Raw genomic sequence first — 18,064 nt, forward strand, 5'->3', positions numbered from 1 at the left:
TTCTTTTTTATATTCCACATGTAAGTGAGATCATACAGTATTTGTCTTTTTCTGTCTGACTGATTCCACTTAGCATAATGCCCTTAAAGTCCATCCATGTCGTCCCAAATGGTAGGATTTCCTTGCTTTTGTGTGACTGAGTCATAGTCCATTGTATGTGTGTACATATATATATATATACACACACCATACACACCATACTTTCTTTATCCATTCATCTGTTGATGGACACTTAGGTTGTTTCCATACTTTGGCTATTGTGAATAATGTTGCAGCGAACATGGGAGTGCAGGTACCTCTTTGAGATAAGAATTTCAGTTCCTTTGGATACATACCTCTAAGTAAAATAGCTGGATCGCATGGTAGTTCTACTTTTAATTTTCTACGGAACCTCCATACTGTTTTCCAGGGTCTGCGCTAAATTACATTCCTGTTAATCATGTACAAGGATTTAGAATCGGATCATCTTAAAGGACAGAGGTTTAGTAGCATCTCGTTGTAGTGATCCAAACCCAAGCCCCTCATTTCTTCATTAAAATCCCACTCGCTGTTCTTGCCTGTCAGTGAATATTGATGGTGGGGTGCGGGGGTATAGGTGAGCAGAAAGGGGTCTTCCTGACGTGAATGGCATGTGGTGGAAGGGGAGCAGCTGTTAAAATCCACATGCACCTTCTCTTCGTAAAGATCACCCCCAGGATTTGGCCACAGTGGGTGACAGCTACTTTGGGCTGGAGGTGGTTCCACTGGGATCTGCTGGGAAAAGGGCTCTGCAGAGTTCTGGGAAGGGGAGAAATCATAAGGCCAGCTGGTCAGAGGAAAAGGATAATTGGGACAATGATTGTCATTAAGAGAATTTCTCCCCAAAGCAGTGCTTTTATTCCATCTTTGCCGATCATCGTAGTCAGAGAAGACTCCAGAAACAGGATGAAGCAGGTCCCCACTATTATAGATCCAACTACCAGACAATTTGCATTTCTCATAGAGCTTAGTGGGGCCCAAGGTGGAAGTGGGGTCTACCAGATCAGTGGTTCCCCCCAAACAATAACTCTTGGAGAAGAATAAGGAATCATTCAGTGACTTCTGCTGGGAAGTGTTAGCTATTAAACGTCCACTGTAACTACCAGGCAATTGGACGCCTTCCTGGATAGACCAAGTTAAAGGTAAACTTCCCCAACTTTGTGTTTCACCTGGAAGAGACTAGAAAGGAAAGTGAAAAGCTCACATTAATAAGTTAAGCAAATTGACACAACTACCACAGGCACCCAGAGTTACTCCACACAAATAAGTGCTCCAGCCGATTTTCCTCATTCCTCACATACTTGAAGCACAAACGCACAGGGGAGTCTCACCACACTACTTAAAGCCTGAAAGAAGCAGAGGCTGATTCCATTTCCACTCTAAAGCATACTAACCAGTAAGAGTCAAATTACTTCTATAACTTTTACTCTGAAGAGAGTGAGTGTGTTGAAAATGTTTCATCCTCAGGGCGCCCGGGTGGCTCAGTCGGTTAAGTGTCCGAGTTCAGCTCAGGTCATGATCTGATGGTTTGTGAGTTTGAGCCCTGCCTTGGGCTGTGGGCTGACAGCTCAGAGCCTGGAACCTGCTTCAGATTCTGTATCTCCCTCTCTCTCTGCCCTTCCCCAACTCACACTGTCTCTCTCACTCTCAAAAATAAATACACATTAAAAAAAAATAAAAAAATAAAATGTTTCATCCTCAAGCACAAATCTGAAATTCTAACAGCCTTTGTGAGAAATTTGCAAGAGAGTATTTAAGAAAAACCAAACTGCCGCTTCAAAGATTTATATTATACTCAGTATAACTCTCCGGGGATCTCTCTCTCTCAGTCTCTCTCATACACACACACACACACACACACACACACACACACACACACACACATCACTTCTCTCTTTGACTTCCCTGTATTTTAGTGCTGTTTGAGGTCTGAGAGACTAGGGCTATTTATTTTTTTCCTCAAAACTTTTCTCTGAATTCATGGGGGGTTTTGTTGAATCATAAATAGGACCTCTAGAATATATAAGTAGTGAATTTATTTTTATATATGAAGGAAGTGTTCTACCTTCCAGTTAATTTAATCATAGGAAAGCACCTGGTTGAGAATTAAGTTATCCTTTTGTATATATAACAAGAGGGTAGAGGTAGAGAGACTATGACCAGCCAAACTGACGGGGAGGAAATGCCCTTCAACCAGTCCCATGGCTGGAAGAAGGGATGAGGGACCGGCCATTTGGTTTCAAGGACTCACATTTCCCTATAACAGACTCAAATGACATTTTTTTTCCTTATGTAAGACACAGTTACAACCTCCAGGGATAGACTGGCTCCATCTCTGTTCTCATGAAAAGAAATGGAGAGCCCCGAGCAGTAGTAAAATACAGGAATTAGCACCACTGTTAGGCAGACATCCTCACAAACTTATGGTATGATGCCCACAGACCCACAGCTTTCACTTCACAGTTTGGCTTTCCCACCTGCCCAAACCCTCCAGGTGGCTCCTGTTTTCAGAACAATGGTTATTTCATCTTGAGAGATTGTGCTGAGGAAATAATCTGTTTAGGGGAAGAATGGAACTTTGGGGGCAAAAAATTTAAAACACAAGGCTAATTATTTTGTGGAGATCATTTTAGGTTCCTTTCTGATAGAACCAAAAGATAAAGTGCCAAATATAGGTTAAGAACTAATCCAAATCTCCTTCTTCAATTGTAGTAGGCACGATGAGTCTAAAATTACATGGAATTTAAAGAACATTTGAGAGCAAGCCACAAGGATGGTAGAAATGAAGAGGAAACCCCCAGATTGCATTGCTTGGTGGATGCTAGCTTGTAGATGAGCTGGAAGTGTGATTTTGACTCCATTTGTAGGTGGTAAGGGACCAAAGACATCTATCGCCTCCACCATACAGCTGGTGAATTGTCATATATTTTGAGCACATAGGAGGACATTACCTTTGTCTCTGGACTCCCCTTCAGCTTTAAGGAGACAGAGGAAGACGCCGTTTGTGCCCTCTTCATTGCTCTTCTTGCCTCGGCCTCCAATTTGGTTTCTGGTTTTGGATGATCATGCTCTCCCTTTGACTTACAGGAGACAGGGAGGTAAAATAAATAACAGGATTGTACTTCACGGTATAGAAAGGCTTACCCGGTGCCTTGCCACCTGACGGGGCGTTGTTGCCATTGATGACTGTAATGAGGTGCGGTCACAAACACATGATCTCATTCTACCTTCAAGCACAACCATTAGTATTACCACCATTATTACTGCCCCTGGCTCACGGAGTAGGAAACCGAAACATGGAGAGACTACACCAGCCAGGCAACCTCCTTAGCAAGTAGGGAGCCAGCTCTAGGACATTCAGGAGTTCTGTGAGCTGGCTGTTAAAAATAGCTGGTGCCTTGAAGGGAGCCACGGTAGGAATAGCAACATCACAGATGCTGGCCTCCTCTACAAATCAGGACATTTTCCTTCTGCAGGGTCACTGATCCTGACCCCAGCAGTGTGGCCAAGCTTTATCCTGTTTACACCACCACTCCCGTAAAGTCCTTCTTTATATCCACACTTTACATAAAATTGGGGCTTAGGGGAGCAAAGTAATGTGTTTAGGTTTACAGAGTTGGTTAGAGGTCAGGGTTGGTATTCAACCTCGGGTTTGTTGAAACCGACCACATGCCACAGCGCTGTGCGAACCTGAGTGTTATCAGATTACTGACAGCCACCTCCCCCCAGGAGCCGGAGGCAGAGTCAGCTGGCCCCCTGGTATGTGTTGCGTCTGCTGAGGTGTGGGTACAGACATCTGCTTGCCCAGGGTGGGCCTCAGCTTTGGTACCGGCTCTCGTTCACCGGTCCACTTCCTACACGAAACTTTCCCCTATGCTCTGTAAACATTTCTGGAATGAAAGAGAAATGGCATCTCCTAACTCTAAATCAAACCCAACCTGGAAAAATATGAAGCGTCCATCGTGCCTCCAGAAGTTGGTGACTGGGAAGCCCCCGTGGCCTCGGCACGGAATCAGCTTGAGAGGTCCGTCACAGTTGGGACAGCGTTTCCCTGTAAGAGAGCAGAGGAAGGAGACCATGCCAACTGACTCATGAGTCTGTGCGACCCTAGCAGTGCAGGCCTGACTCCAGGACGGCAGAGACTATGGGTGGGCACAGCTTCTGAGCGTCCACCCCCTCCTGGGCATTACCTCTGACCCTAGGAGGCCTGGCCATCGACATGTCCCAGCCCAGGTCTCACACAGGGGGAAGAGGGAGCAGTTCCTTACACAGCAGGGTATTTCACAGATCACGGGAGAGCTCTTCTGAGCAGAAAATCCCTCCCTACTTATTTACTGGTACTTGAAATTCTTACTAGAGAAGAGGAAAGAATTCTTTCACTTCACAATTAGAATTAAGGGTCAAGGAGCAAAGTCACAGGAGAGAAAGAGCCCAGCCACAAAAGTTTCATTAAAGTGTAAATGACTGATAGCAGATCCTTTCCTGAGAGCAAGATTTAAAGACAAATTACAAGGAAAGAACATGAGGGAAGTGGGGGCTGAAGTGGGCAAGGCATAGGGAATGCTGAATGTATGTGCTTCACCATCCCATGAACACGGTAAAGAAAAACCAGGCGAACATGATTATGGCATGGATCTAAAGGACGTGGAATGGAGTCTCATCTCAAACTTAGCCCCGTTGCCCCCACTCCAGATCAAAGCATTCACTGAGCTCATTTTTGGCCCCATACCCCAAGATGGCAAGTGGGATAAACAACTAAATGTGCTGTGGGTATACCAGGAACTCATGTCCATCCCCTAAGTGACATGTCTGTTTTCTAACAGAGGCCCGGAGTCAGGTGCCTTAACTCAAGGGAGCGGTTTTATTGGTGGGGGCTCTGGGCACAGCAGATCCAAGGGGCAGATACTGGTGGGGTGAGGAAGCTGGTCGGCTCTCTATGATATGTTCTACAAGGAGCAACCTTGGTCCCCACCACACTCCACATCCCTGGGGATGTGCTGGGATGTGATGGCCTTTGGGGAGGAGCCTCCAAGTGGATATCAGCTGCCTCACTGTGCCAGGGGCCCCTACTCACTCTGCTGTTTCTGCCGGGCTTTGTCACAGATGGCAGGTCTCAGGTAGATCTTGCGCCCCTCCTCGGCAGAGCAGTCGCGGCTGCACACCACCACGCCCAGGCAGGACTTCTTGAGGATGCGTGAGTTGTGGTTGTTGGTGTTGCGCATGGCCCAGCTGCTCAGGTGCCGCTGCGCATTCCTGTCCTCTGAGCTGTAGATGTGCTTCTCATAGGAATCTGGCCATTCCTGGAACCAGTCGGTCTTTTTCACGTTCTGACAGAAACACAAACAATGTTGCTATATTTTAAGCAAGAAAACACAACTGTACATAGATGTGAAGGTGGCTTTGGCACCCAAGAGCTATCGAGACCTTTGGCAAAGACCAACCAGGTCCTACTGATAGCAGGATCTGGGCACAGCACCATGGCAGCAACTGAAAATTGCTCCCCAGACCAAAATGAGTTATAATATTCAGGACCCCCAGCTTCCCCTGAATTATACTCCATTAATGTTTCAGTGCCCCCAGTTTCCCCTGAATTCTACGCCATTAATGTTTCTCTAGCCCTTGATGATAAGACTTATTGACTGTTTCTCACTAAGAATTTTTAAGGGTGAGGACGCCTGGGTGGCTCAGTCGGTTAAGCATCTGACTCTGGCTCAGGTCATGATCTCATGGTTTGTGAGTTTGGGCCCCATGTTGTGCTCTGTGCTGACAGCTTGGAGCCTGGAGCATAGAGCCTGCGTCAGATTCTGTGTTTCCCTCTTTCTCTGTCCCTCTCGAGCTTGTGCTCTCTCCCTTTCTTTCTCTCAAAAATAAACATTAAAAACAAAGAAATTTTCAGTGGGAAGGCATATTTTTATGCTCTTACACAATCCCAGTAGAAAATGTTGTGGCAGGGTAGTGAGATAGTGTCTCATATCACACTGTCGTTACCTTACTGGGAATGCTAAGGGTTTATGCAAAGTCACCAGAGATAAGCAGTGGGAACACTGACAAGCCCTGGGTGGGGAGGGATCTGAGAGCTGCTCTCCTCCCCTGGGAGATTTTCTTCCTTTTTCTCTACTTGAATATCCATGGGCCTCAAACAAGGCAGAGCAGTAAGGGAGAGTTTATTTTGGCTGGAAATGTCTGTGTTATTGCCCAGCCACTGGCCTATTCCTTGTACATGAATATCTAAGGTCTCCTTGTAAAGGTCAGAGATGCAGTACACTCAATCCTTAGAGCATATGTTGCTGGGATTTCTCGGTTTCTGTTTTTTCATCTGCAGAATAGGGATAATGGGACTTGCCTACCTCAAGAGTGGTTCTGAGAAGATGATAATATATAAAAATAGTAAACACAGCACCAGGCATGGATTACTCTCTAAATAAATGTTAGTCACTGATGTTGAGGCTCACATTCCTTTGGCCCTTTGGTGCATAGATCCTGCATCTGACAGATCCTGCCTAGTTCTTAAGAATGACAATCATTAAGCAGTCTCCGTACTCAAGCTTAGGCGGCGTCCATCCCCATAGCGCCCAGAGATCTGGCATGATATAAGAACATTTTTGACCAAGAAGATTCTAAAAGGTCAGAGACAAGATTCTATAAGGTTCAGAAGAAGTCAGGGCGCTTCTCCCTTGAGTCTCCAACAAGAAAGCGCAGCATAGACTATGAGAAAAAAAAGCATTTTAGAAGGAAAAGAGTAAACATCAATGTCAGAATGGAAGGGCAGCATGGGAAGGTTGGTGTTTATTGAGTTAGGTCTCAAGTTTAGAACATGCTAAAGAACTTCCTAACACAAGACTCTGGGCAAGTGACTTTGTCTCTGAAGCCTCATTTTGCTCTTTAAAATGGGGACAGTGAGGGGCACATGGGTAGCTCAGTTGGTTGAGTCTCTGACTCTTGATCTTGGCTCAGATCATGATCTCACGGTTTGTGAGTTGAGCCCCATGTCAGGCTCTGTGCTATCAGCGCAGAACCTGCTTGAGGTTCTCTCCCTCCTATTCTCTGATCCTCCCCTATGTGGTCTCTTTCAAAATAAATAAACTTAAAAAATTTTTTTTCATGTTTTATTTATTTGTGAGAGAGAGAGAGAGAGAGACAGCGTGAGCAGGGGAGGGTCAGAGAGAGAGGGAAACAGAGAATCTGAAGACAGGCTCCAGGTTCTGAGCTAGCTGTCAGCACAGAGCCCAACACGAGGCTTCTTGAACCCATGAACTGTGAGATCATAACCTAAGCCGAAGCTGGACACTCAACTAACCGAGCCACCCAGGCGCCCCTAAACTTTTTATTATTTAAAATGGGGACAGTGATAAAACATTCTTCAAAAAATACTGTGAAAAATACTATGAGGAACAGATGTTTTGTGAACTGTAAGTTTGCTATAATGGCAATTACCATTTCAATGGGATGCCAGAGGTGAATCTGAGGAAACATAAATGAGAGGTTTCCTGTACATGAGTGGTAGTGCTAGTTAACAGTTAAGAGCTGGCGTCTGCCACCTACGGCCCCTGGGTCAATTCTGGGCCACAACCTGCTTTTGTAAATAAAACTTTATTAGAACACAGCCATGCTCATTCACTTAAGTATTGTCTATGGATACTTTTACACTACCACAGTAGAGTCAAGTAGTTGTAGCCAAGACCATATGGCCCATAAAACCTAAAATATTGACTGTCTGGCCCATTGCAGGATGTTTCCTGATTCCTGGTAAGACCTGTGAGGCAGACAGCCTTGTTAAGTCTTAACAAAGTTCCTTGCCCTTTCAGTGTCTCCATGTCCTGCTCTGTAAAACAGAGGGAACAAGAGCACCCACCTCATAGTGATATTATGAAGATTCAATGAGCTAATATACACAAAGCATTGAAAACAGTGCCTGGAACATAGAAAGTTTTCTATCAGTTTTAGCTGTTACTTTACTAGCTCTGAGGCCACAAGCGTCAGAGAGGTCACTTCATGCTTTAAACCTTGTCAAGCCAAACCAAGATGGGAGTCCAAGCCTCTGTAAAGCAAAAGTTTTAGTGGCGCAGCTTCCTCCACAGCCTTCTTTCTCAGAACAGCCAGGCGAGCCCTTCCAGTGCCTCGCTGTACCTGCCGTGATGTGGGAACAGGAAGCCGTGCAAGGAGAAGGCAGAAGGCAGTGTGGTCTTCGGAGAAGTCCCCTCTGCTCCACAACGGAGCTTCCAGAAAACAGGCATGCCCAGGCCAAGGTGCAGAATGGACCATGGGCTTTTTCTAGGTCTTTCCACCCCTCCCTCAATTCCCTAGTAATTCTGAGCAGGTAAGAGTCACCTCGGACAGCCCCACTGCAGCTTGCTCCTCCCGCCTTCTCTTCTCTTCCTTCTGACCCAAAGCTCTAAACAATGCCCCCTTGTTTTCTGTGGTCACAGAAATGCCATAGAATGCATAATATTTATCTTCAGAAGCAATAAAAATGCTGGTTAAAACATTAAAATGTGGGGGTGCCTGGGTGGCTCAAGTCAGTTGAATGTCTGACTCTTGATTTCAGCTCAGGTCATGATCTTACAGTGTGTAGGATGGAGCCCCAAGATGGGCTCTGCACTGTCAGCTTGGAGGCTGCTTGGAAGTCTCTCTTTCTCCCTCTCTCTCGCTCTCTCGTTCTCTCTCAAAAATGAGTGAACTTAAAAAAAAATTAAAATATGGACCTTTAACAATTTAGACTATAAATATATACTGGTGGATTTAAATTACTCAAACACAAAGCACACCAGTCAGGGTAGCAGAGAAAAGGGCAATGCAAACTTGTTGAAAAACAGAGATTTTCATTTTAAAGGTGAGTGGGCCCTGCAGGCTGGTCAGTCCCATAAGTCCCACGAACCAGGAGGGGAAGGCATCTATGCACGAGTGTCTCAGACATCCAGAGGAAGAAATGATCACCACTGTATTTCTTCCCCGGTTACTTTAATGTATATTTTGATTTCTCTTGGAAGCTTCCTCTTTGATTTATGGATTATTTAGAAACATATTGCTTAGTTTCCATGTATTTGCAGATTTTCCTATTTCCTTTTGTTATTAATTTCTAGTTTGATTCCATTGTAGCTGAAGAACACTGTTTTTTCAATTATTTTAACATTGTTGAAGTTTGCTTTAGGGCTTACAGTATTTTCTACATTTGACTGCCTTTTTTTAGACTTTTTTTAAGCTTTATTTATTTATTTAGAGAGAGAAGAGAGCATGGGAACAGGAGAGAAACAGAGAGAGAGGGAGAGAAAGAGAATCTCAAGCTAGCCCTGTGCTTATCAGCTCAGGGTCCCAACACAGGGCTGAAACTCCAGAACTGGAAGATCATGACCTGAGCCAAAATCAAGAGTTGAATGCTCCACTGACTAAGCCACCGAGGGGCCTTCTTTTTTAAGTTTTTGTTTTGTTTTGTTTTTTGGGTTTTTTTTTTTTAAGTAATCTCTACACTCAGTGTGGTACTCAAACCCATGACCTAGAGATCAAGAGATCTCTCCTGACTGAGCCAGCCAGGTACCCCTACATTTGACTGGCTATTAACCTTCCCCTCCCCCTGCCTATAGCCTACTTTTCCAGTTTCATCAGTAATGCAGTAATAATTCTGACAATGTACAGACTTGAGAAAATTACTAGGAGTAAATGTGTTCATGTCAAGCTATTCTTTATGTCCACTCTTGACTTGGATGCTTAGTGGACATGGAAATTAAGACAAAACCCAGATTCCAAGGAAACAAAGGAACCCAGGTGTCAAATGAATGATAATGACCTCTGAAAGCCTTGTAAATTTAAGGCAGCAGAGAGGTAAAATTTAAAAAGAAAGAATAATCATTTTTTAATCTTGTTTAGCAAATCTCCATAAGATATTTTCTTTTTTTTTAAGAGATCTGTTTATTTTAATTTCTAACTTTTCATGAGTAACTCTTTGTTTTTTCTCTTGGTTAAGAAGTTTATAATTTAAAGGGAATACTCTTACGGTTTCCAACATGTAAATCTAAGTAATTTCTATTTTATAATCTCATGGGTAACATCACTGGGGGTTTAATTAACATTTCTATGACTTCTCTAATTTTTTTTACTAAGAGATCTAATCCTCTCACTAAAAATCTTTGCAACTCCATGGAAATTCTAGAGTACCCACCCTCCTCTTTCTGCTCTGCTTAACTACTTAAAGTTCTAGTAGGGTCCCTTAAGAATTAAATATATACTGTTATATAAAACGAATAAAATGAAAATCAAAATTCTGAAATAAAGTATCAAAACACCTACTTTATCATGTTGTTACATTAAAATAGATTTCACACAGAATATAATCCACTCTCACATAAAGCAATTATCTACAGATTTTCTTTAATGCTAAGACTAGCTTAATTCTTTTTTTAAAGTATTTTATTTTGAGAGAGAGCACACACAAGCTTGCACATGCAAGTGGTGGAGGGGCAGAGAATCTTAAGCAGGCTTCACACACAGCACGGAGCCTGACCTGGGGTTCCCTCTCACAACCATAAAATCATAACCTGAGCTGAAATCAAGAGTCAGACACTCAACCAACTGAGCCACCCAGGGTCCTCATAGCTTAATTCTTTATAATTAATGTTTCCAAATAAAACAGAGATAGAAAACGGATATGCCTTTAAGCATATTAGAGTGAAAAAAATTAGATATTACTTATGGAACACAGGAAAAAAAAAATTCAACTAGCATTTTGATTTCCACACAACTTTTCAGGAACTCAGCTCTTCTGGGCCAAATGGAAACCAAACTCCAAGTGTTATGAAAGGAAGAAATTCAATTTAACAAAATGCTTTTGAGCTAACTCAAAAATGACTCCTTAGGCTAACACTGCAATTTCCTACCCTTGTTAAAGGGACAAAACTCAAAATAAAAATTTCCTTATTTGCTTGGACAATAATAAGGTGAGCCAGACAGTAACCCACTTTCCATATTCTTTCCCACCTACCTCTCTCTTCTCTTCTTCCTTCCCTTTTCCATTCTACCTTCAGTGGGCACCCAGAGGAGAGTTTCTCCTACCATAGATGCAGTAATGTTCCCATTCCCCTCACACCAGAAGCACAGGGTGGAAGAATTGGCTACAGCAGTGGGGATTCAATGACCGAGGAGGCCCAGCATAGATCAAGGAGGACACCAGCAAGAAGGACAAAGTCATGGATGTCCCTGTCAGAACAACAACGTGACCTGATCATGCAGGCAGATAATAATTGACAAGAGATCCAGAATCTGGTTTACCTGTCAGTTCTTTAGCACCAAGACACATCTGATTACTATTACTGGCTCATTGTGATTACATTAAGCCACATGAATTCACTGAAAGAGCCCAAAGGTTCACCTTTGCTTTTAAGTTTAAGGCAAGGACAACCTTGCTGGCTAAAATCATGGTCTAGGAATGAACTAATTGGAGACATGGCTTTTTTTGTGGTTGACTCACTAGGTTTTAGGTTGGCCTGTATTTATGTTCAGCCTATGAATTTTTTAAAAATCTTTTCTCTATAAAAGAATGTACTTAAACCTCGAGATTTTGTGAGTTAATGACTTTGTGTGGCTTTGGCCATGGATTTTTTTAAAAGTAAGCTCTAACATGTATGCCAATGGACTATCAACAATAGCCAAATTACGGAAAAAGCCCAAATGTCCATCAACTAATGAAGGGATAAAGAAGATGTGAGATACATCTGAGATACATACGCAATGGTGTGTATCTACTTGGCAGTGAGAAAGAATGAAATCTTGCCATTTGCAACAACATGGATGAAACTGGAGGGTATTATGCTAAGTGAAGTAAGTCAGTGAGAGAAAGACAAATATCATATGATTTCACTCATATGTGGAATTTTTTTTAATGTCTTTTATTTATTTTTGAGAGACAGAGAAAGACAGCGTGAGCAGGGGAGGGCCAGAGAGAGAGGGAGACACAGAATCCGAAGCAGGCTCCAGGCTCTGAGCCAGCTGTCAGCACAGAGCCCGTCACGGGGCCCGAACCCACGAACTGTGAGATCATGACCTGAGCCGAAGCCGGTCGCTTAACCGACTGAGCCACCCAGGTGCCCCTCATATGTGGAATTTAAGAAACACAACAGATGAAACATAGGGGAAGGGAAAGAAAAATAACATAAAAACAGAGAGGGAAGCAAACCATAAGAGACTCTTAAATGCAGAGAACAAACTGAGGGTTGATGGGGGGAAGGGGAAAATGGGTGATGGGCATCGAGGAGGGCACTGGTTGGGATGAGTCCTGGGTGTTGTATGTAATCAATGAATCGCGAGAATTGACCTCCAAAACCAAGAGCACACTGTATACACTCTATGTTAGCTAACTTGACAATAAATTATATTTAGAAAAAAAATAAAGACCCAAGTGAAAAATTGTGAATGAAAAATAAATCGAAATAAAATAAAGTAAGCTCTACACCCAATATAGGGATTGAACTCACGACCCTGAATCAAGATCTGCATGCTCCACCAATTGAGCCAGCCAGGGACCCCTGACCACAGGTTTAATTAGAACACTGCTCCCGCTTGGGAACAAAATGATTCAGGTATGTCTGCTGTGGTGCTATTGGAACACCCTGTACTTGTGCTCACAGGAACCGCAAGTGTTAGGAACAGAGCAGGTGCCCTCTTCACCCTGCTGAAGTGGGTGCTACTGAGGCGGCAAAAGAAATGATTCCCTTCCCAATTTTCAACCAACAAAAAGAAAAAAAACTGTTTAGGTATTCAAGTGTTACAATAGGTATTAATGACATTGTGCCACTTTCCAAGAATTTGTAATTAACATTTTTAATGAAGGTAAGACTAAACCAACATCAGACATTTGCTGCTTGGACCAAGCAAACCCTAAAGTAATTATATTAGTATTTTTAAGATGAAAATGGAATTTAAGGGGAAATAAAAAGGGAAAACAAAATTGGTGTATCACATTAGCCTGAAATAGAGACATTTTATCAATGATGCTTCTGAGTACATTGAGTGCTTGCAGGTTGGGCTGGGTCCCTGGTGGCTAGAGTAAGGAGAAATGGTATCAAAATAACCACAAGTTAGAAGAGTGACCAGACACAAGTGAAATGAAGATTTATAAAGACATACATGCAGCTGAAAGAAGGAAGCACACAGGAAACAAACAGAGGGGGGAGATGACATAACATCTGGACTCTGAGCCCTACATCTGATCTTGATCCTGTCCAGCCCCAAAAGTCCAGAAAAACAATGAAATTCTCTTAGGATAGCCTGCTTTCAAGCCACCTTTCCTGCCAGTAGCCTCCCAAATATCCCCGCCGAATGCCTATGCACAAGCTCTCTCAAATGCAGAGGCTGAATAGCCTTTGAACTTTGGTGACCTGCTCTACCTTGATGGTCCTGTTTGCTTTCTTCCCCTGCCCTAATCCTTTTACATTACATTTTACAGCTTCTCCAGAGAAAGCCCTTTACCAGAAGCTCTGCCTTGCTTCCCATGCCCAAGGCACCCCGAATTACAGATGTCCTCTTTCAAGTACCTCCAGCATTTTTCTGCATGACATAAGTTCTCCATTTAGGCACTTGTTCCATTTACCCAGATGATCCTGAGCCCTTCCATGAAAGTTAACATAGCCTCTGTATCCCTGGAGTCTGCTGCATGTGGTATCTGACACATTCTAGTCACTCAGAAGTATTAAATCTTCTAATGAGGATGTCACCATTCACTGTTGCCAAAATTTAATACATACATCTTCCCATATTTGAGATGTACAAGGGAATATGAAATTTAGGAGAATGGAAGATGCAATTAACATTCAGGTGACCGTCTTGAAACTTGAAGCATGTGAGTAGATTAGCAGGAAATAAATTGGTCTACAAATTGTAGGAATTTGCCTGCATATTGCAGAAGTAATCATTCTGGCAAGAACACAAAATTATAAAAAATAAACTCTAAATTCCTTGTATGAAAGCAACAAGGAATGTCATTGGGGAGATTTATAACAATGACAAGCAATTGCATTTGATCCTTTAAACCACATTTTTTTGTGCCCAAACAGGTGACCTGAGGAACATTAATCATCCAGGGGTCGCCATGAAGAGGGCTCCAGGACCAAAAACAAGTCAGGGCCATAGTGCCTAACACAGCCTCTGCTTGGGAGTACAGCCAACACATGGATGGAAGTCTTCAAGTCTGCAGCAAAGAAATCTATCTAACTTTGTTGAACGTAGTGTTTCTGTTTTCTCTTTCTTTACAATATCCACAAAGATTCTTCATCACTTATACTCTATAGAACACACTTTGGGAAATGCTGCACTAAAGAGCTTAGAGACTGAGGCAAGGTATATAAGGAATTACTATTTTCCTTATACCGAGCTGAAAACTGAGACCTGAGAAAATTGATTTGTTTAGAGTGCCACAGATTCTAAGCAGTAGAGCCATTTGCTAATGAATTCCACATTTGCTATTTGCTGTTAATACATGCCACGCATTGTGTGAGCACTGGGACCCCAGTTCTAGAAGCAGGATGCCTTCCTAACCTCAGGTCACAGAATCCTAGATCATTAGAACTGAAAACTTCTATAAGAGACTGGTGAGTGCTATCACTTCATTTTCAGAAGAGGAAAGGGAGTTTCTGTAAAGGTAAACAACTCCCTAAGGCTTTACAGATTTAAAAAGAGGCAGAACTGGAATCCCAAGGCAGGGCTTTGTCTCCATACCCCGGTTTACACAGTGCAACAAGTCAGCCTCCAGATATGCTCACAAAATATACAACATGCTTAGAAATCTTTTCATACAATATGCTTAGAAATCTTTTCATTTTTTCATTTTGGCTGGTTCTTGATAGGATTCCAGAGCCAGCACACACCCGGATTGGGGTGGTGTTGTCTCTGCTTAGAAAATATTAAGAGACATTGTACTTTTCATCATTCCCCTGGCATATTTTTTATAAGGGCACTTGAAGTTCACAAAGTTATTTCCATGAGCAGTCCAACTTGTTGATTAACTATAAATGATACATTTTCAAAAGTGAATGTGTATTTTTGCTGTGAATTTCTGAATTTAAAGTCTTGGGTAGCTGAGACTGCTTTTGTTTTGGGAAATTCATGTGGGAAAATGAGCTTTTATGAGCCCTGAATTTCCCTCCAGAGAAGTGATTCTTCCTTTTGTCTACAAATTTGATGAATCTTATGATCCTCTTTCCCAGAAAAAAAAAGTGCATGATAGTACACAGTGTTAACCACTATTTCAGGGGGTTCTCAAGCCCCATTAAAACCCTTGCTCTAGAATGTGACACTGAAATTCCACTCCTGCTATTTAGGACACCCACCTTCTACTTGTGAACTACAATCAAGAAATTGAGAAAAGGACTATCATCAGTATAGGACCCTGAGCCAGGAATGACTAAAATGTACTTTCAAGTTTCCCCCTAAAGCAACTACAACAATCATAAACCATTAAGAGCAACTATAAAAACAAATCCCTACAATAAGTATTTATATGACTGAGCTGTGGTTTACTTAACCATGCTTAGATGAGTGCAAAGCAACCTACACTTTTTCCAGCTCTTCCAAGACCCACCAAGAGGTAATGGGGAGGGGAATTTAAGGAGAAAATGGAGAGAAACAAAAGAAAATCTTCATTAGGGTGAAATTTGGAGTGATGCAGAAGTCTTCATTAGAATGAAATCTGGAATGGTTATAAATCAAGACTTGTGGGACCTCATTATTTCTGCCCTGCTTGGGATAATCCAAATTTCTTATTCCAAGATCAGCTTGAACTTGTCATTACAGGTACTGGCGGTCTCCAGTCAGCCTTCCCAACATCTCTTCCAAGAACCTCCAATGAACATATCCTTCAAATGCCAGAAAAGGTGTCCGTTTTAAACAATTAATGTTTTCCACCAAATTAAGAGTTAAAAAGTCAAATGCCAAAAAAGAAGGTAAAGAAAATATGAAATGAAAGTCACTCTGTAGCTGGAAAACTCCTGGCATGTATGTACCATGTATTACTTCAAAAAAGTTCTAGAAGAGCTGCTATATCCCATAAAAGCACCATCATTTGGACATTCCAGTTACAGACTTAATTTAAAAGGGTTACTGTAGCAAATAAGGTTGTATGGGAACGTGTGTGTACTCTGCAGAGTAAATCTATGGGCAAGTACTTTATCATGGACTTTATTCTACTAGCTAGCTAAGGTGGAGGCAACATGAGCCAAGCCAGGTGAAAGAGAAGAGAAGAGCATTTTCCTTGTTTTAGTCTATAACTATTATATGTGTGTTGGGGGGAGAGGGTCTGATAGGTAAAGACCTGTTCAAATTATAGGTCATGGCTTTCCTTCTTAAAATTCCTCAACTGAATACCCACTTGAAGTTCTGTAGGAGAGGAATTTACCCAGCTTGAATTCTCACCAATTTCCTTCTAGGTCTTAGCAAGTTAAAAGTCAAGCTTTACAGGCAAATGCTGAAGGCAGATTCTTATAACAAGTACATACCTGTGGAAGTTTCATATCATTAATATCCCAGCTTAACATCTCTTTGTCCTCAGAATCAAAGTCCTCAGGCTCCATGACAGTCAGGTCACCCATGGGTTTCTGTCTATCCAACTTTCCGCAGAAGTGGTTGAGAATTTTGCTTTCAAAGGCGCTTTGTAGAGTTGATCAGTCCACTCTTTACTCAAGCAGCTTAGATCTGGAGACTGTTTTCTGACACTAAAAAATAAATGATAGTAATACTGACCATTAAAAAGTTATAAATCAGTGCTTGCCTGCCAGAAAAACCTGTTTCACTGACATTTATTCAAGCACCAGCATACAAATAAAAACAATGTAGAAGCCATCAGTGATCTTGTTGAAATAAAGCTTGATCATGGGGATCAGAAGCTCCATGACCATCGTTTTCACTTCAGGCGTGGGCTTCCTTTCTCACTGCTAGACCCAAGTTGGGAGAGCCTGAGTAGCAACCATTGTCATCCGCAGCCAATGATTAAACCTTTTTCTTCCACATTCCCTGGGGCAGGAGGAAGAACTGGCTTGGAGTTGTTTTCATGGATATACTTTTGTACATTAGTTAACATGTGGTTCAAGTTACAAGTGGGAAACATCACAACCAAAGTTATGTAGAAGTATTTTTTAAATCTAAATTGCCAAAGAGATTCATTTTCATCTCCTCAATAAATCCAGTGTATACTTTATATCTTCAAATATTACTAATGGACACCCTCATCAGATTCCTCCAAGTCTTGACATTAAAGACATTTTGGACCTGATAATTCTTTACTGTGGGAGGTTATCTTGTGCATTGTAGAATGCTTAACAGCAGGGACACCTGGGTGACTCAGTGGGTTAAGCATCTGACTCTTGATTTCGGCTCAGATCATCATGATGTCATGGTTTGTGAGATCAAGTCCAGAGTTGGCTCTGCACTGACAGTATAGAGTCTGCTTGGGATTTTCTCTGTCCATCTTTCTCTGCCCCTCCCCTGCTCATGCTTGCTCTCCCACTCTCTCAAAAATAAATAAACATAAAAAAAAAAAAAAGGAAAAGAATGTTTAGCAGCATCCTGGGTCTATGACCATTAAGTAGCAACCCATCCTTTTGTTGTGACAACCAAAAATGTCTCCAGACATTACCAAATGTCCCCTGGGGGGCAAAACTGTTTGAGAATTACTGCTTTAAACTCGTGTTTCTCTACTATAACTTAAAGCACCCTTCAAGATTCTCCAATAGCAATCTCTCGTTTCCCTGACGCCCTAAGAAAATTCTATCTCATTTTACTTTGATTAAATTATGTATGTAAATGTGGGGTGGCTGGGTGGCTCAGTTAGTTAAGCATCTGACTTCGGCTCAGGTCATGGTCTTGCAGTCTGTGAGTTTGAGCCCCGTGTCAGGCTCTGTGCTGAGAGCTCAGAGCCTGGAGTCTGTTTTGGATTCTGTGTTTCCCCCTCTCTCTGCCCCTCCACCACTCGCATGCGCTCTCTCTCTCTCAAAAATAAACACTAAACATTTTTTTAATTGTTTATGTAAATGTTAGATATTCAAAAATGTTTGTGCAAACTGCATTTCTT

The 18,064-nt window shown here is 42.3% G+C and overlaps 1 protein-coding gene across 1 annotated transcript; it reads right to left on the reverse strand.

Moving 5' to 3' along the window:
* Positions 1 to 217: 217 nt before the first annotated feature.
* GCM1 (glial cells missing transcription factor 1) lies at positions 218 to 16,568 on the reverse strand. Its single transcript, XM_029944786.1, has 5 exons — positions 16,494 to 16,568; positions 5,093 to 5,345; positions 3,957 to 4,069; positions 2,970 to 3,098; positions 218 to 1,197 (listed from the first exon to the last, which is right to left on the reverse strand). Exons 1-5 carry the CDS (start codon positions 16,566 to 16,568, stop codon positions 463 to 465), a joined length of 1,305 nt encoding a protein of 434 aa, XP_029800646.1. The 3' UTR covers positions 218 to 462.
* Positions 16,569 to 18,064: the final 1,496 nt, after the last annotated feature.

This window comes from Suricata suricatta, chromosome 7 (assembly GCF_006229205.1).
Source record: "Suricata suricatta isolate VVHF042 chromosome 7, meerkat_22Aug2017_6uvM2_HiC, whole genome shotgun sequence".
Lineage (NCBI taxonomy): Eukaryota > Metazoa > Chordata > Mammalia > Carnivora > Herpestidae > Suricata > Suricata suricatta.